This window comes from Rhinolophus sinicus, linkage group LG04 (genome assembly GCF_036562045.2).
Source record: "Rhinolophus sinicus isolate RSC01 linkage group LG04, ASM3656204v1, whole genome shotgun sequence".
Lineage (NCBI taxonomy): Eukaryota > Metazoa > Chordata > Mammalia > Chiroptera > Rhinolophidae > Rhinolophus > Rhinolophus sinicus.
In genome coordinates, this window is record NC_133754.1 from 69,684,442 (window position 1) to 69,705,016 (window position 20,575).

Consider the following 20,575-nt stretch of genomic DNA (forward strand, 5'->3'; position numbering starts at 1 on the left):
ATTTTGGAACCTCTGAGGAATAATGTCACTTTCAAAACATGTAAGTTATTAGATTGGAAATTCTGTCTCTAAAAGGTAATAAAGTCCAGGTTATAGACTTGAACTGTGCTGGTTCTTGATGTTTTGAATGTAACAAGGGAATGATGAAATACAATATCATGTAAGTAAATGCCAATCAGTATGTGTTTATATTCACTGTTGCATGCGTATGTGTATTTATGTGTCATGATATATGTCCATGTATGGGTGTGTGTTTGAGCAAATGACATTCTTTTAGTGTTATGTCCAAAATAAAGTCAGAGAGATGTCAGAATGAATAAACTATTAGCTAATCATGTGGTAAAATGTATTGACTGTGACTTTTAAATCAATTTGAATTCTTTAGCTTCACTGACCATAGGTTTAAGAAGAACATATATTCAGTTTTTCATGAGAGAAGTATCTTTACCCAGTCTAACTACATAGATTAAACTAAGTTTTTAAAAGTATATATCCAAATATAATTGATATTTAAAACATAATTGAAAAGGGTTTGTACTCACTACTCATACTCCTTTCCCTCCACTTCACAATTTCTCTCTATAAAATAAATGAAATGATAGCATATGAGTTTTGATCTTCTTTGTTTTGACTATCACATTTAATCATGGTTATACAGTAGCACCAAAGTTAGGACAAAATACAAGAATTCACGAGAGATCTTAAATTATATGAGCTCATTGCATGCTTCAAAGGTCTCATTTTCTGAGGAAAAAAAAGTTTCCACTGCCAAACTTTGCTGCATTTTCTCCCAAGAGAAAACAGCCCACTCTACCCCAAACTAAATAAAAGATACAATAGACTGATATTTGAATAGATATGTTATCTACAGTTTATGGAACCAATAGTCCGTTTAAATAGAAAAAGATTTTACATAAAGCAAGATAGAGTACAAAAGCACAGCTTTTGTAATTTTGGTAATATTGCAATTTTACAAACATATTGCATAGTATGTGTAAGAAAATAGTTCCATTTTTCATATATATATATATATATATATATATATATACATACATATATACATATATATACACACACAAGGAAACATTTACATGAAAATTACAAAACAAAATAAATGAACAGTGGACCTGGTTTAAAGAATTTTATAAATAACGAGACACTCAAACTCAAAATTCCACATCTCCATTGTTAACGTCCTTGCACTTTAACCCTGTTTGTCTTTTATTTATAAATAGACAAATGAGATATTAAGACTGCAAAAACAAAAAGAATCACAGTTCATTATACCTCATTTCCTTTGATGTTTCTCATTGACTTTCTCAAAGAGTGGAACCACTTCAATCAACACTTAAGAAATAGCCCTGTGGTTTTAAAAGTATTTCAAGTTAATTATAACTCCAAAGAACTTTAGGCAAGCAATGAAAGTTTTAACTTAGCTGAATAAATCCATCCTGGGCCCATTTTGGGATATAGTCTTTATATACTGATTTTATAAATATCAAGGATTTTGTTATATATGTATAAAAGGAAAGGGGCTACACTAACCAAGTTTTCCTTCTAAAACAAAAGCATTAATTAATGATGCACAGCTCAGAATCCAGCAAGGCAGATATTTCCTACATCTTATTATAATTATAAGCCCTCCTATTCATTTGAATAAATTCATAGAAGCAGCAGTGTTTTATAATGAAATATAATAGAAATCCCAGTCTTTGGTCTTTGATATTTAAACAACTAATGAACTGCAGTATAAAACAATATGAATAACTGTTCAATGAGGTCATTTGTTAGTTTATGATTGTTTTAAAATAATAAAAATACAACATTATTTTACTTTGTGATAATGATATTTTGCAATAATCATTAGTATATGAGAGTACATAGAGAACATAATTTCTCCAAGTATCTTTAAACATGGTCACATGAGCAATTTTAATTAGACCAAAGCTATTGAGAGAATAAGGTGACAAGACCTCACTAACATGAAAGTCAAATGTGAATTTTGCTTTGATGGCTGTCTAGAGAATTCGGCCCTTAAATATCTTCAACTACTTCAATAATTTAATATTATAATATTGACATTACCTGCTATAAAATTTAGCTCTTAAATGCATTAATAACTCCAGCCCTCAGACAGTGATACCATTTTTGCAATGGTATCTCTATTGCAAAATCTACTATTGCAAAAATCTACTATTGCTATTGCAATAATCTACTATTGCTGCCTCATACAGAGATACCATTTTTGCATTCATTCATTAGGTGTTTTATTGTATCTAAAACTAGTTTTATGAAATGAGGCACTGTCCAACTGAACAATTCAGATGGCAGAATGTGTAGGAATTTTGAATGGCAAGACATGTTATAAATATTCAGCAATTGACGTTTGGGATCAAATTACCTTTTTTCAAAAGACCAATGCTTTTTAGTTTGATGAATAAGTAATAATAGAATGATCAATGGGGTATTAATATTCGGCAAATATTTCCATTCATTTCCTAATCATTAATTTCCTAGACACAAATACATTCTTTTCCTTTTTAATGACAACCAAATTACTGAATCCCATCAATGAAGCATGGTGTTGTTCAACATTAATTGTTCAAATGGTAAGAGAAAGAAAGGGAATATAGTAAAAGGAGTAGGGAGTAGGATGGTGGAAAGATGTGCATTTCAACATTTGTAAGCAACATGTTGAGGTACAGAAGGAGATTAATAATAATGCTAGTTCAGACTGAGTTACTGAACTAAAGAGTGTGGAGTCTTAAGTTAAGCAGTGACCTTTAGAGATGGAAATAACCATTAAAAACTTACTTTGAGGTATCCCTTTCACAGATAAGTATGGAAGCTCTGGCCAAGATAATTAAGTATATTTCCTAAGGATCACATAAGTAGGTACTGGCAGAACTAGAATTGGAACTCCTGGCTCCATTATCAGAGATTTTGAGTACTGAAATCTAAGATTTTCTGGTTAATGTAAAATTATCTTAAATCCTTAGATAAATAACTTTGTATCAAATTATAGAGTTTGTGGTTCATAACAAAATAAGAACAAAAAAATAAGACAAAGAAGTATAGGGTAAAAAAAATGTAGAGCTTGAGCAAAAGAAACAGGACATTTGGAAGTAGATTTTTTTTTTTTTTTGAAGTGTTTTACTGAAATATTCTGAAAGAAAAAAAAAATATGTGTCACCTTTGCTTTTCTCCTTTTGACCACAATAAACTGAACTCAAATACTCAGTTTGTTCATTCCTAAGAATTTAAATGCTAGGAATACTGTCAGTCCCCTTCCTTCCTTCTACCTTTCCTGCTTGTCTCCTTGCCTTTTCCCCCTCTCCCCTTCCTGCCTTCTCCAGCTAAACTGAATATAAAATTTCAGGTCCATTTGATGCACTTCAAATAATTTTTTTTCTGAGTTTGATTTAGGAAAAATGAAATTTGCATCTAAATGAACTGCACTACATTTATATTTGTTGTGATGTAAAAACGGTACTGGTGAAACAGATAATGATCTGTTTGGGTAGTCTATAATGAAGGGAACTCTGTGAAGAAAGAATCGAGCCTTCTTTTATGAGAAAGTTAAGGACATTTAGGAGCAATCTCCTATATCTTCAATAGAAACTCAAACCTTGAGGCAGCGTCTATACTTAGATACAAAGAAATCTAAAATAGCCAGTCAAGTAATTTAAACAAATTATTTAGTGTTGCATAGGAAAGCCATCAGTATCACTATTTATTTTCTACTAAATTGAACAGATATTTTTTACATCATCTAAAGGTAGTCTCAATTTCTTAACTAATATATATTTTTTTAATTTATATAATGTTTCAGAATGTATTTGAATTCAAAATTTGACAGCCACTCACTGAATTTGGTTTTTACACTTTTCATCTTTCCTCCTTTTATGATGTATAATTCAAAATTTCAGTGGCCCCTTCCATTTCCTATAATATTTGCTCTTGGAATTAGAACATATTCGATCTGGAAGGAATCTCAACAGACCATTAGATTCAATAGTTTTGTTGTAAAGTTAAGCTGAAGCCTAAAGATATTTCCATACTAAATCAGCTCACTGATTAATAAAAGACAGAGTTGAGATTAGAAACAGAGCTAATTACTAATAAAAATAATTGGATCCATTTGATTAATAAACTCTCTAATTGTTTCAATTTAGGGATATTTTGAACTTGAATATGACTCAAATTAACACATAGTGTTTTCCTGAAAAGTTCATAACACAGTGATTAGCACCCATAATTTCTCAAACTTTCTTGCATTATATTTTGCAGTAGTATTTCTCGAAAAACAATGTGAGAATTTCTCAAGTTACATTCTAATGTTTGAACTTAATTATGTGGAACTCTTGTCTTATGATATGACTTTTAAGTAATTGCATATCTTAATTCTTACTCCAGTATTGATTTAAAGTTTTATACAATAAGCCCCGAACACAAGTAAAGTTCTATTTTAAAAGTCGTAAAACTGCACTAGCTTTCTGACTCTTCTACTGAGTATGGAATGAATTTAGTAAAATGGAGCTTTTTTCAATTATTCAATATGATGGGTTATCCAAACAAGATACTCCTGGCCAAATGTTTCACTTTGTTGCTTACATTGCCCAATTTTCCTATTTTCACTATTCAAATAACTTCAACAAGTTCCAAACTCCCGCTACACCTTGTGCTGTAGAGGCCTGAACTCCAAACTTTTGACAATCATGGGCCCCCAAAATGAAGCTTCCATACACCTGTGATAGTGTGTATGGGAAGGGAGGGGATGATTGATAGATTAACATGTGAAAATTAAGGACTTACCTTATAGTAATCAAGTCATCTTCCCATAATAGAAAATATTTAATACAATTTCACATTCTTGGATTCTGTAAGTTTCAAGAATTTGAGTTAAGGAGTGCTGTGATAAACAAATCTACAGTATTCTGGAGTTATTTATTAGAAGCTAATTTACAAAAATAAGCAGTGGAGAATGAAAGGAACTATGATTTCTGATATTAGGGTAGTTTAACAGTCTGATAAAGGTAACTAAATGTTAAGAGTCAGAAGAAAATGTGACAAATTCCTTAAAATGTGACTCTAATGGAGTAAACACATTTTCAACATGTTTGTTGGTATTTGTATTTTTTTACTGTTTAAGCAGGAATTTTTAATTTAATTTCTACCATCCTTAAATCTTAACCTCCAATTAAAAATACATAGATATAATTCTGAAGAAGATATTCCAATGGAAAGTGAATCCATTCTCAGCATTATGTATCACATTAGTATTTATTTATTTAGAAGATGTCTCAAATTTAGCAGTCAGAGTCAAGTATAAAGTGAATGGAGCAAACAAAAATTGTCCTATTAGAACCTAGGTGTAAAGAAGAGTATGTGGATTCCACACCACCTGTATGTCCCTCTTAAACCTACCTTATATTGCAGTAAATTTGATGTTTTGTTAAAAGTAAATACGTCACATGCAATAGCCAAGTAAATACTATATAAGGCCATTCAGATCTGACAAATGACAGTATAATGGCATTTTGTTAATTCTGTAAAGATTATATTGCTGAGTGCTTTCAAAATTACCTAATGTACAAAATTCTAGACTTAGTAGACAAAGAGTAACAACACATTGAATTTAAAGAAACAAATCAAACTCAGGGTGGGATTTTGTCTTGTTTTGTTTTGTTAAAAACCATGTATTGAATTTAATTTTTAGTAAAGCAAGCATTACGTAATGCTTTAAAATTTTAAAATTCGGGGAAAAAAGTTTACATCCAAAAAAGACGAATGGAAAATTGTGCTTTCAGACTGTAGAATTAGTTTTCTTACAGGGTTAACCATTTCATCTCGCCATTGGATACTGGGAATTTCATCTATGTCATGTGTATATGTGCAGTTCATATCCAGGTCCTGCAAAAATCTAAAACTGTGTGCTTCACTTCATGTAGCAAAGGCACCTATGTTTTTCTCCCTTTTGAGCAAAAGTTATGATCCAGTTTTCCTGCTGAAGATGATTTTTCCACAGTTGTGTCAGTCACACAGTGTGTGGAGTGGTACAGGAAATCACAAGAGAAGGTGTCAGCAAATCCCTGCTTAGGCTGGAAGAAGTTGCTCTGTGGACCATTTGAAGAAGCTCTGGACTGATCACAAGGGAAACCGAGCAGAACTGTGAAGCAGACGGACAGGAACAAAAGGCTATTCTGGTGTGAGGAGAAATCAGTCACTTCAGCTCCATAAGCAGATGTTGCTACTGGACTGACAAGTGGAACCTACTCCTGCTGGAGAAAGGTAAAGTTTGCCATTGGGGCAGACACACAATTCATACACTGTCTGTTGAGCATTTGAGGAGCTGGGTGAAGATGAGAAAGAGCCGGTCGGCAGATTTCCCAGCCGAATTGTATCCGCATTCAAAAATATCTAAGGGGAAAAATTACATTTGAATTCATTTTAGCAGTCTATATTCCTCAGGGCTTTACAACATGGTCTAATAAGAAAGACTACACAACAAACAATTTTATTGGTTTAGCTGCCATGCTTTGTTGAACAAACAAATGACATTCCTACGGTGTAGCCCCCAAACTCTATAGCTATCTTCTCCTTTGAGACTTGGTGCATTCTGACGGAAAGCCCTCAGTCTGAAAAGCAATATTGTACAATCTGCTTAATAGGCCAACCCACTTATTCAAACACCCCAGAAAATTAATGAGTTTGACAGTCTCTCAATTTAACTTAATCATGCCTAGTCCATAGAATGTACAAAGAACTCCAAAGCTTCTACAGTAATGAACCACAAAAAGGAAGCTTCCAGACATCTGCAATGGCATGCATGGGGGAGGAGGATATTCATGGAGATGACATTACTGAAGTGATGAGAACTTAATTTAAAAAAAAAGGACTCTCTGACCTAATCTTTAAAATACTTGTAAAATCACGTTGACAGTCTAAAAAAGTTTGACTAGGCAGATAATCAGCAGGATTAGTAACAAATAATTGTAGATATAATCAGGTTTAAAGTCTCCGTGAAACATATTGCTTGTATTCAACACCTACTTTGCCGGGTCTTCTAACTTGCAAAAGTATTTCACTGACTCCAAATCATGGACTCAACACTGTCAGGGAAAGTGATCGCGTGGCTTTGACACGCATGGGGAAAGTTCCAAAGAAAGAAACATTGGATCATGAATTTGAATGAGTGAAGAAACAACTCTCGTTAGCTATTCTTTCATTCTAGAGTTATGTAGCTAATTGCTGCCTAAAAGCATCTATCAATTGACAGGAGAATCAGAGAATACACCATTTTCTACATATTTACCCACATCCAAATCTTATTAATTTCTTATTAGGACTCATGTAATAGGCCTCTAACTAGCCTACCCAGCTGCCATTCTTATCCTCTTATAGTCTGTTTTATATACTGCTAAAGTTTTAAGAAATGCAAATCAAATCATGCCACTCCAGTGTTCAATATTCTCTAATGCCATGCCATCACTGTTAACGTGAATCTCAATTCCTTTCCAAGGCCCACAAGCCCTATGTGATCTGGCCTATCTCTCTAACATCATTTTCTATATTCTTCTTGCTCCAGCTGTTGCATTTTCTCAAATATGCCAAAAGAACTTTGGCTTCAGGACTTTTTTATTCCCTACTTCTTTAGCCTGCTATACTTTTCTCCAGATATTTACAAGAGGGAATAGATATTAACTATGTGGTTAGAGAACAGCCATGGGAGGAGATTTCCATTGTTCCCCTTTTTTATAGTTTTTAGATTTTGAAACACAGGAACCAATTGCATACTCGGATGAATCAGAAAAAGGATTCCTATACTATGGACATGTATATTTTTGATTAATTTTGATGTGAACATGTTTGCTCAAATCTCTACTAAAGGTCATGTTCTCAGAAAGGACTTTCCTAACCATGCTATTAAAATAACACTAATCCAATCATTAATTTATCTTTGATAGTTTTACTTCCCTGTAGTAACAATCCCTTCCTAATATTGATCGTATTTGTTCACTTATTGTCTGTTTCTCTTACTTAAAAGTAAGATCTCTCTTTGGTTCACAGATACAGAACAGTGCATAGAATTATGCAATTGCATATTGTGTGGAATAATGCTCTTCCTTCACTTTGAACACGTGTTGGGTAAAAATGTTAGCCTCCACCAAAATCCAGTTCATCCATTTCATTCTCTATTGACCTTTCCTTAATGCTCCAAGATGGAAAGATTCTATTTGGTTCTCCCATAGCACTTCATTGTTTTTCATATCTGATTTTGCTGATCACTTAATATGTTATTTTATAGTAATATTTATATCTTCTTTCTTTACTAACCTATGTCCTCCTTGAAGGTGGAACCACACCTGACTTTTATTCACAGTGTTTGACCCTGCACATACAGCTTCCATATAATACAAATAGCTGTTGAATAAACAAATAGATTATAAGAAAGTGAATGACTGAATTTACCAACAGTACTTAAAGTTAAGAAAGCATCATTGAAGTTTTTGTTTGTAGGTGACAAATGTTAAAAAGTATTACACCATGATTACTCCTGGGTTGAGTGACAGGAAAGCAAAGAGAAAAAAAAAAAAAGGCTTCTATTTTAATTATTTTAATAAGGAGATGTGTTTATCTGATATAAAATTTAGAAATGCACAAAGCAAGCAAAATAAAATTACACTACATTTTTGCATATAGATGCTGGGCGTCATTTCTTCTGACTCTGTTTCCATGTTGAGGGACATCAATGCATGTAACACATTGTAACACACTTTGCACTGTCACTTATTTCTCCACAGGGGAGGAGGGATGACTCTCCTTACTTGAATCTGAGAGGAATTGGGCTTGCAGAGCTCATCTCCCTTTCCTCACTTCTTTTTAGGAGCTAGCATGCTTGCAGACAGCATACATTCTCAACCTTTAAAAATGCCAAAAAAAATATTATAGGGTCAAGCTCTGGGACTGTGAAGTTTAGGTCTGCCTAGTTGGAGGTGAGTTCACTCTGAAGTACTGGTATTTTGTCCAAGACATCTTGAGATGTAGACAATAAAGAGTGGGGCATGGAAAGATAAAGAACATGTGGATAAGGAGACTAATATGGTATTGATCAAATGACTATAAGATAGTGTGAATGGTTCATTTATTAGTAAGCAAATAAATTTTACTCATTAGCCCTGGTGGTTTGCAGAAGCTTGCTGACACCAGGACATATCACTGGTTTTTATAATTTGAAGCTGACTGTCTTTCTGTTGGTGTTGCCTGAATGAGTAAATGCAGAGGGTAGCTGTTTTTATAAAGGAAGGTATGCAAGTGGCAGCCTTACATATCAAGCACAGATGTGGAGGCCTTATCAGTGGCGTTAGCCTTCAACTTTATGTTGTGTGGCCTGCTTCAGCTTAGCTATAGAAGTGCGCTGCAGCTCTCCTATCCATTTAGGGGTTGCTCTAGACGATATTTAGCTGTATGACAATACTTAATTCCATAAATTTCTGCGATCCAGACTGTAGCCTCACACATATAAGGGAGGTCGATTTTATTAATAGATAAATTAAAATGAATGGGGTCTTTAAAAAGAGAAAATTATATATTTTTTGCTTGAGATAGAAAATAAGTCAGGAGGTGAAAAGGGGCAATATATATTGATTTTTTTTCCAACCCAACATTGCTCAGCCTCTCCAGGCTTCTGCAGCATGGACAGGTTTGCCCTTATCTAGTTCTATTTCTTTCTGCTAATGCAGTTACTATAATACTGCTCATTTTCCAACTTCTAAAATTGATATTTCTATCTTACATTGCCCTATAAACTATATAATCCATTTGTTTTTGAAACTCTTCCTGGTATTCAGAATTACACCCCTGAGGTTTTAACTCATGGCCTATTGTCTTCTTTCCACCAAGAATTCATTTATCCCATTCTTACATGTTGAAATCAGACCTATCACTGTAGGAGACAATCTTAATCAATTTGAAAAAAAAAAAAAATGTTTTCTCCTGCACTGGTGATCTTGTAAGATATGTTATTATGTTACTGCATTGCATATGCTATTATAACACTTTCAATGTTCTTACAATTATGATTCATGTTGTCTTCAGAGCTGAATTTGAAATTCCTCTAACACTATGTCTGAAATAACTGAATCTTCTGCAGTGCAGGATTTTGTGTGCAATTTCATGCTTACACATTTAATCTATAATTTTTGTTGTCTCAATACTATGCTTGTTTTGGTTACAATTAGTTTAAAAACAATATAAAGGTAAGGACTTTGCATCTTTCTATATTGTTTAGTAAATGATCAATCTGTCTTTCTGTGGCATAGTCAATAAAACAAAGAGAAACATTTTACATCATTTCACACTTCTTTGTAGGAAAATTGCACGCTATTTATTCTAATAGAAAATGCTGTGCTTTTCTATGTCTTTGTTTCATTAATATAAAAATAGACCACATCTGAAAACCTCTTGCTATGATTTATTTATAGCATAATAATAATTTATTTATAGCATAATATTCAATTCACAGTTAAATGCTGATCTGTAACTGAATCCAAGGATTTTGTTGATACTATGAATGAAAATAACGTAAGTAAAACGGTTCATAAATAGGAGTGGCACAGAAGTTAATAACCGCTAATATTCATTATGAGATGATTCACTATGAATAATTTGAATGAAATGGTTAGCATGATAAAAGCAACTGTTAAGAAGAGATGTGAGGTATTTTGAAGGATTTCTGTCTTGACGTGGTAAACAAAGTATTGTAGTTTGTAACTGTAGAGGAAAGACATCCTAAAATGTAACATGGACATATTTACTATAAAACATGGATATAAAATATTTTAAAACATATTCCTAAATAATTTAATTGTAAAATTCACTAACATGCTAATATGGTCCTGTCAATAACTTTGTGTACAAAAGAGAAGCAAAATATATAATTAAAATTTATCTCGACTCAACAATTGAGATAATGGCATAAAGGTAAAGGTAAAAAAGAATATCCTCTTTTGACTCAATTAATGTATCCTCTCATCTTTTCATCTGAAGATATATAGAATGCTCCAGAGCATCTATCTCAAATTATCCTTCCATTCTTTTTTTCTCAAGTTGCACTTTGTAAGTTCATAATAAAAAAATAAATAAGCATAATAAGGAAGAAAATACTAAGAGAATTAGTTGGGAGAAACAGCAATCCAACAGATTTAGACCTTCAGAGATTTTAGGAATTACAGTCAAATTATATAGAATAGAATATGTTTTATGTATAAGCCTTTATAATAAAAATAAAAAATATTTTAGAAATAAAAATAAACAAGCAAACAAAAGAGCAACTATCAAGATGTCCAGGCAGATTTGAAAAACAACGACATATGAAAATCCTAGAAATGAACAACATAATTACTAAAATTAAGAGCTCAATGTAGGGATTAAATAAGAGATTATATACTGAACAGGAACCTGGACATGTAGATCTGAATAAATGAGAAGAGTGAGGCACAGGGAGACAAAGAAATAGAAAGTAAGAAGGAGAGTTTAAGAGCTCTGGAGAGTATAAGAATGAATAGACTTGGTATTTCTTCAGAGTTATAGAAAAAGGTCACAGAGAAAATGGGGAGAGGTAATATTTAAAGACATAATGCTGAGTAATTTTCAGAATTGACCAAAATGTGATTTATCAGACACAACAATCACAATGTATACAGCAAGTAATGTAAATGAAATGAATATGTGCTTAGAGTGAAAGAGTAGAAGACTCAATGCAAAGGGTTCTTTAGAGCAGGAAGTGAAAAAAGCAGAGGATCTTTAAGGGATTGACAACAGACTTAAAGGAGATTCTTGGGGCAAATAACGTGACATGAAAGAAAGCTATTGAGTATGTCTATCTCGGCAGTAACAATAGGAGTAACCAGTAAACTTTTGATTTGTTTTTATTTAAAAAAACAGGCACTGTCTTTACAGGAACAAACAAACATTCAAGGTGCTTTTCTGAGAGAACGTTTTAAGATCAAAGTAGAATAAAGAAAACAAAGATTACCTTCATTCTTCATATTATCTTGATATTTATCTTGTTTATCTGCCAATTTTGAAACTACAGGAGTGTAGATGCCCCATTTATAATTGGCATATGAATGAATATCTTTCAGTAGAAAGTAGAGCTTCAACTTAAGAACTTAACATTAGGTTTACCAAATTTCATATTTGAAAAGACGTATTAAAATTTTCATAATTTAAGCTCTCTTATGAAGCAGTTCTTTATGTCTCACCTGGACCATATGCGTGTACTTTGAGAGGAACGACCCTTGGCAGTAAAGGTCATTCTCTACCCAGGGGAACTCACCTCCCCCTCTGTAGACTGCAAATGGAGCTCCTTCCTGCAGGTGGCCTTGAAATCCCCTGCAGCTGCACTCACCTGGACCCCTCGAGGAGCCTCCATTATCAAGGACCTGGTTGGTGATTCAAGCCTAAGAGAAAAACAGAACAATCTTTAATAGTAAAAAAATTAAAAAACAAACAAAAAAAACACACACACATACATGATGCACTAAAAGATAACATTAATCACCTAAAACCAAAGAAGCAGGTGGATATAAATAAAATTCCTTGCTATTTCAAAAAAGGCCAAAATGGGTTTTTAGAATGATTTCTGCATTATTTATTTTTTGACTCTATGAAACTCTATTTGTTGACATCAATTATATCTCATTTGTATAATGATTTACTAACAGAGTCCTATGTTGTTTCCCTTTATGATGCACATGAAAAGTAGATCATGATAAGTTTACTTGCTTAAATCTTATATACTTTCAATATTAATGATGGAGTTTTATAAAAATATTTCTACAAACTGAGCCTGTATCTCTCAATAAAGAGTCCCTATCTTGTGGAGATGAGAGAGCTTAAATGAAAATCATGAATATTGCAAACTTCCAGATGTGCACAGTAAAAATTTTGTAAACTTGAAAAATTTCAAAGTACTCTTTACACTTCTAGAAATTAATTAAAATGAAGAATTAAGGCATTTCCTACATCAACTGACCTCTACTAGCTAAAGAAAATGTCTACACAATTAATGACATTAGTCTGAGGAAGAAAAATTAAATGAGGGGTGATACACAACACAAACGTGATTAAAGGTTAATTATATAAATTTTGAGAGAAAAAACGTATTTTGATAATGTATCTGCAAAAATGACAGCTGGGAGGTAGTTTCAAAATCATCTTCAAGCTGTTTCTTGTGGAGACTCCGAGGCCGTCGGCTACTTCAAGATGAAGCTAAACATCTCTTTCCCAGCCACTGTTTGCCAGAAACTCATTGGAGTGGAAGATGACGCAAATTTCGTATATTTTATGAGAAGCATGTGCTCACAGAAGTTGCTGCTGATGAAGAATCGAAGGGGTATGTGGTTCGAATCAGTGGTGGGAATGACAAACAAGGTTTCCCCAGGAAGCGGGGTGTCTTGACCCATGGCCATGTCTGCCTGCTCCTGAGTAAGGGGAATTCCTGTGATAGACCAAGGAGAACTGGAGGAGAAAGCAAAAATCTGTTTGGGGTTGAATTATGGATGCCAGTCTGAGTGTTCTCAACTTGGTCGTCATGAAAAAAGGGGAGAGAGAGATTCCTGGTCTCATTGATACAGCTGTGCCTCGTTGCTGGGGGCCCAAAGGCGCTAAGAGAATTGCAAACTTTTCAGTATCTCTAAAGAAGACGATGTCCACCAGTGTGTTGTGAGAAAGCCCCTAAACAAAGAAGGTAGGAAACTAGGACCAAAAAACCCGAGATTCAGCGTCCTGTTACTCCACACGTCCTGTAACACAGATATCAGCATATTGCTCTGAAGAAACAGCGTACTAAGAAAAATAAGGAAGAGGCTGCAGAATATGCTAACCTTTTGGCCAAGAGAATGAAGGAGGCAAAAGAGAAACACTAGGAACAAATTGCCAAGAGATGCAGGCTGCTCTCTCTGAGAGCTTCTACCTCTGAGTCCAGTCAAAAATGAGATTTTTAAAAAGTAACAAATAAATAAGATCAGACATAAGAAAAAAAAAATCTTCAAAATAAAATAAGAGCCAGAGAAGGCAGAATACAGAAAGTAGAATCTAATCATAAAAGCGCTAGTGTGACAAGAGGTAGAATCTCTGAGTTGGTCTTTTTATGTAAGTGCTCTGCTCTAGGGTTGCAACTGCCTGTGTTACCCTTGACCACGCGACTTCAGGACAAGAGCTCTTGGCTCACATGAACCATCATCCAGAGCAACGAGTTTTCTGTGAGGCAATAGATCCAAGGCTGTTGTGCAGATACAACCACATCAGTTTGATCTTTGGATATCAGCCTTCTCTCAGTAGTGAAGTTGAACTTGACTTAAAAGTGATGTAGAAGGACTAGAGCCAGCATTTAGAATAACTGATTTGAACACTCTCAAATGTTTTTCTTTCTTTTTTTTTTCTTTTTTCTTTTTTTTCACTCACAAAACCAACTGTGGGCCTCTTGGACATCTTCTTAAAATCCCTGGAGGGGTAAGGTTTTGAGTATACATATTTTAAAGAAATCTCTGCATTTTTCTTGTTTTTAAACAAATATCACAAAATTTCATGGAATATTTGAATACTTGAAAAGAAAAAAATCACTGACAATTTTTTTCACTCCTAATCCTTATACTTTGTACACAGTATCTAATTTTCGAAATCTGAATGTTAAATGTGTATTTTTAATTGATGTCCCCTGATACACCTCCAAATCTTCATCACATTGAATAATATATCTGAGACCACTACCATTTCCATTTATTAATTATCCATAATATTAAATGTAATTATTTAATTTTAGTTTGGGTATTATTGAACCATTCAAATAAAAGTCAGTAAAAGACTTAGTTAGAATAGATTAAGGGGGAGAGGGGTCGTAGATGAGGGTAAAAGGGATCAAATATATGGTGATGGAAAGAGAAGTGACTCTGGGTGGTGAACATACAATGTGATATATAGTGATGTATTACAGAATTGTACACCTGAATCCTATGTAACTTTGCTAAAAATTGTTACCCCAAAAAACTTTAATTAAAAAAAAGAATAAAGTTCTAAAACAGATTATGTATCTGACATTCACAGAAACACAATTCAGTGAATTTATAAGTGGGATGAAAAGCATACTTACTTTATCAAGTAACTGATGTATTTTATTTCTGATGATAAAGTGTTGGGGTTTTACTCATATAGTTAATAGTAAAATATCCATATTAAACGTACATTTTTGTGCTATAGTTCTACTATGTTTGACATTTGGGATGAGAGCGTTAAATATATGTTAAATATTTCATCGCTCTTGGGTTTTTCCATTCTCATCTTTATTAATTATTAGGTCTGAAAATTTTTATTATAGTCATCTTCATTTTAGAACTCAGATATCCACTGCCAATATAGCCATAGTGTGTAGAGTGCTTTGATAACACTTACTTAGAGGATTTCCCCCTTCAAAGAAGTGGTAAAATTGAGATTTGGCTGGACCTGAATTCAGGAAAGTTAGCCAGAATCAATAAGCCTCAATTTTATCATCTCTAAATTGACCATTATAATGTTTTCTGATAGGATTATAATAAATTTCTTAAAAAATAAAAGGAAATAAGTATGTGTAGAATAGTATTTTGAAATATTAATGGAATATTCACCTCGGTCCTATTTCCTTGCTCCCCTTACCACCTCCCCATTCACTGCAGAGTATCCTTTGCCACACACATTGGATGAAAGAGCAGAGAAGCTGATAAAGATCCTTTGAGTTTCCTAATCTTATAGACATTTTAAATTGAATAAAATGTTTACCACTTAATGTGTTGAAAATACATAAACAGAAAACATTATAAACAAAAACAGAAGAAAACCAAAATGAGTCAGAACTTGTTCTTTATTTCTACTTTTTGGAAAACTATTTTCTTGATTCATGGATAGAGAAGATTTGGAGGGAAATCAACAGAATTAGTCTTGAATGGTTCTGTGTTCTGCTACCTGAGGCCAAGTCCTAGGTTGTGGGACATTTATTCTCTAGGTGTTAGAAGTATAAGGAAAGTAGTGATGTCTTGGGATAACTGAGAGCAAGGGATGTGGCACATATACACAATGGAATACTACTCTGCCATAAGAAAAGATGAAATACTGCCATTTGTGATAACATGGATGGATCTTGAAATTATTATGCTAAGTAAAATAAATCAAACAGAAAAAAGTCGAGAACCATATGACTTCACTCATATGTGGGATATAAAACTGAAAGCAAAAAAGGAACAAGACAAGCAAATAAAGAAACAAAAACTCATAGACAGACAATAACTTAGTGGTTACCAGAGGGTAAGAGGGTGGGGAGGATGGTAGATGAGGGTCAACAGTATCAAATATATGGTGATGGAAGAAGAACTGACTTTGGGTGGTGAATACACAATGCAATATATAGATAATGTATTATAGAATTATATACTTGAAGCCTATGTAATTTTGCTGACAATTGTCACACCAATAAATTAAAAGCAAACAAACAAAAAAAGATTCTCAAAGGAGAGAGGAGTGACCTGCGGTGAATTAAAACTAAGTGGAGAGAAGAATGTGAGGCTGTTTGCGAATGCCAGGTTGGCTCATGAGGCCACCAATGACCAAACGTCACCTCTAAATGCCTTGGAACAATGTAAGCCCCTTGGTACAATGATGCAACCCCAAGGGAAAAGAACAGAACTAAACAAACTGGGGCTTCCTTTCAGATATTCAGTGCAATGGAGGCCAAACATGTAAATTAACTTTTACGAGCAGAATAGTTTCATTTCTTGTGGAGCTAATTTTGTGAGCTAAGACAATATATACCTTTTATATTATATGTTCCTGAGAATTATTAAATATGTGTATTATATATGTAAATAAAACTTATCAAAGGGTACTTGAAAACATTGAAAAGCTGGTAGCAATTTTACAGGTTTACTAAATCCTTCAAGTTCTAAAGTGATTAAGACTTTGAATTAAACAGTTTCAACTGTATGTTTTACTAATCTTGATAAAAATTAAATGCAGTGTGCATTAAGAAATAATACAGTTTTTGAAACACAGCACTCTGTTTTCAACAGCATCCAACATTAGGATAAGTAATACATTCTATACTTAAAATTAATTATGGAGAGTCTGCAGTTAAAGATTATGCAATAAAACTTTATTAGAATATTTGGAGGATTTCATAATTCTATTTTCAAATAAATAGTTGTGGTAGTTAAATTTTTCTTATGAACATGAAAATTAAAGTAAGCTTGCAAACTATATTTACACACTAGTCTGATTATTTAGCATGAGTAAATAAACTCTTTTTGTGGACAAAATATTATAACAGAACGACAATGTATACGAAGAACTGGAAACTTCAAATTTATGCTATTATGAATAGCATAAATTCATAGTGATCATTTACAGATGCATATGTTATACCTGAATCATCTACTATCAATAGCTGTAATTACATGTACACTTTCATTTACGCATATGTACATTATTAACTATCTAGGTTTATGGTCTCTAGGTTTATCACATACTAAGTAGGGAAAAAGGGCATTTCTCCACCACTGTTGTGCAAATATTGCTCTGCAGCTCCACCTAAACTCCAAGTGTTAAACTCCAAGAAGTCTGACAATAAGAAAGTAATATTCTCATTTAAGCACATTCAAGTTTTTAAAAAAGCTTTGAAATTAGGTAGGCATATGATTATGATATGATGTATCCAAGACCAGTATTAAACAAAAAAGACTTAGATACAAAATCTTAAAAATATGAAATAAAAGTAGGCATTATATTTTACTAGCCATACCAGATTATCAAAATGGTTTGATGATTGTGAATTAATATATTTCATTGACTATTCAATAAAATATTTTCCCAGGCATTTACTAGAGGCTGAGTGCTTCTTTCTAGAAGCTATATTATGAATTTCAGAATAATAGAAAAGCATTACTGATTTTGAAAGTGTTATTGTGTACTGTAAAGTAATGGAAGTTATTTATAAGAAGCTATTTAGGAAATTGAGGTATTAACTCACTGAAACTTAATTACTATGCTCAAGAGTTAGATCTACCTACTGAAAGAATTAAATGCAGGATTTGAATAAGAAGCTCATAGGTTCTACATGAGTTCTACTTAAAATTTTAAATCCAGTTAACATCTCTGGGGCTCAGTTACCTAATACACAAAATCATAGAGTACATTAAAAATAGAATATTGTAGCCATTGCAAAACATCATTAGATTTTCCCTTTTTTATTAGTGAGCTAGTTATATAATTATAATAATATACTAAAAGCTAACATTAATACTGGAAACTTAGTCTATACTTAAAAAACTTTGCATAGATATCTCTTCATCAGCCCACCAATACTAAGAAAGGGGCACTTTAATTATCCATATTTTACCTAGGTAATACTTGAATTTTATTGTAGTCATTTTCTCAGGATTATGTAGTTGGTAGTAAAGACCTTAGAATATCCAAAGCAATTATGAAAAAGAATAACAATGTTGGATAACTTAAAACTTATTGCAGTGCTATTGTAATTAGGACAGTAGAATAACCAATCACACAATAGAATAAAACAGAGACTCCAGAAACTGACTTTTACACGTATAGTCATCAATATTTGACAAAGGCAGTGATCCAATGAGAAAAATCAAAGTCTTTTCAACAAATGGTGCTGGAATAACTGATCTCTATATGGACAAAATGAACCTCAACCTATCCATACACTGTTACCAAAGTATAATGAAAGATAAAAACCAAACAAACAGCTTTTAAAAGAAAATATCCTTGTGACTTGAGAGCAGGCAAACTTTCTTAGAGCACAAAAAAGCAATTAATAAATATTTGAAAACATAAATTAGATGTCTTCAGGATGAAATGCTGCCTTTCAAAATTACCATCGATAAAATGAATATACAACCCATAGACAGAGAACTACTATTCACACATACACGCACACTTTATATATATATATACACACACACATATACACACACACCCACACACACACATATATGGTGCCAAAAAAAGTATACACATTTTAAGAAAAGAAAACTGTATTAAAATTGCAATGATATATACCAATAACAAAAAATGAATACAAGTCATGTTTGACTTCTGCAATCACAAGAGGTGCTCAAAGTGGTTACCATCAGTGTCCAGACACTTCTGATTACAGCGAACTACTGCTTGAGAAACATTGACCAAAGTGTCCACTTGTATACATTTTTTTTTGACATCCCCAGTATATATGATTAAAGACATATAGGAAATAATAATGAAAAATTTACCTGGGTGTATATAGGTGACCATTACAAAATGCTTTCTACATTGAATGTGTTTGAGAATTTTCATAATAAGATGTTTGGAAAGAAGGAGTGGTCTCAGATCTTATAGGATTATCCACTTCTTCCATAAAATTTGTAAAACATTATACTATGGGATTCTAAATAAGAAAAGTGTTAATTGATGCTAATGTTTGACTGTCATCAACTCTATTCATGTGCAATAAAGAATGTTAATGACATATAGAGATACTTCCAAAATATGTAATTCTTGTTGATAAATTTTTATATTAATATAAGTGCTATATTATTTAATGTCTGTGTTTTTCAGTTATATCAGAGACAGGGATATCTGAAAGGACTTCTGATATTATTTACTTTACCTGGAAATTCAAGAATTTGAGATAATCCTTGATAAAAATAAACTCATACATAGTTCTATATCATGAGATTTACAATATTTCAAAAAGTAATAAACACATGCAATAAAATCCCAATAAAAATCTCAATAGAATCTCTTTAAACTTGAAACATTGTGTTAATATATTTTGAGGAGACAAGTAGGCGTGACAATTATCAGATTTTTAAAATGAATGTAAAGTTGCATGTTTTCCTTTTAAAGTTAGAATTTAATATAAAATTATTTTAATTAAAATGATATTGAAATTAGAAATAGAAATTGGGTCAATGGAACACAATACAATTTAAAACAAAGTATGAGAAATTAATATCTGATAAATTAGCAATCATTTTGTTCTGGAAAATACTAGATTATTTAATAAATAATAATAAATTGACTAATCATATTGAAGAAAATAACATTAGATCATTAACAAACTGCAAAAATAACTCCCAGTTTCATCTACTCAAAATATTAAAATTAATAAAGAATTCACCATCTGTAATATTCAACAGAAAATTAGAAGGAAATTCAGAACATAAATTCCCATTTTATTCATTCAAAGTATGAACTATAAAATATAAAAGTGTTCATTTTGAAAGCATTATAGCAATCATAGCGATGAATTTCAGACTAGTTTTCATAGTGGGTACCCAGGGATTATAGCAGACACAAAGATTAATGTTGAACCTGAGTCACCCTGCCACCTGGTTTTTTCCAAGCCATTCTGTTTTTATGGTGTTTACATACCAATGATGCAAAAGTATTTTGTTTTTAAGGTGGTGTACAATTCTCAAATTTGAAAATGAGTGGCTTAGGTCTCTAGCAGAATTCTCAACATTCTGAGAAAATAATTCACGTTTCT

At 32.6% G+C, this 20,575-nt stretch overlaps 1 protein-coding gene and 1 pseudogene across 2 annotated transcripts in view; one reads left to right on the forward strand and one right to left on the reverse strand.

The window, feature by feature from the left end:
• Positions 1-4,928: 4,928 nt before the first annotated feature.
• The window catches only part of SGCZ (sarcoglycan zeta), an 802,473-nt gene continuing 786,826 nt past the window's right edge, over positions 4,929-20,575 (reverse strand). For both annotated transcript variants that reach the window (XM_074329721.1, XM_074329720.1), the window contains 2 exons: positions 12,341-12,464; positions 4,929-6,420 (listed from right to left, as the gene is read on the reverse strand). In XM_074329721.1, the coding sequence (XP_074185822.1) occupies positions 6,229-6,420; positions 12,341-12,464 (316 nt within the window). In that variant the 3' untranslated portion in view covers positions 4,929-6,228. The remainder of the gene's footprint in view (positions 6,421-12,340; positions 12,465-20,575) is intronic.
• LOC141571303 (small ribosomal subunit protein eS6-like) lies at positions 13,270-14,000 on the forward strand (annotated as a pseudogene).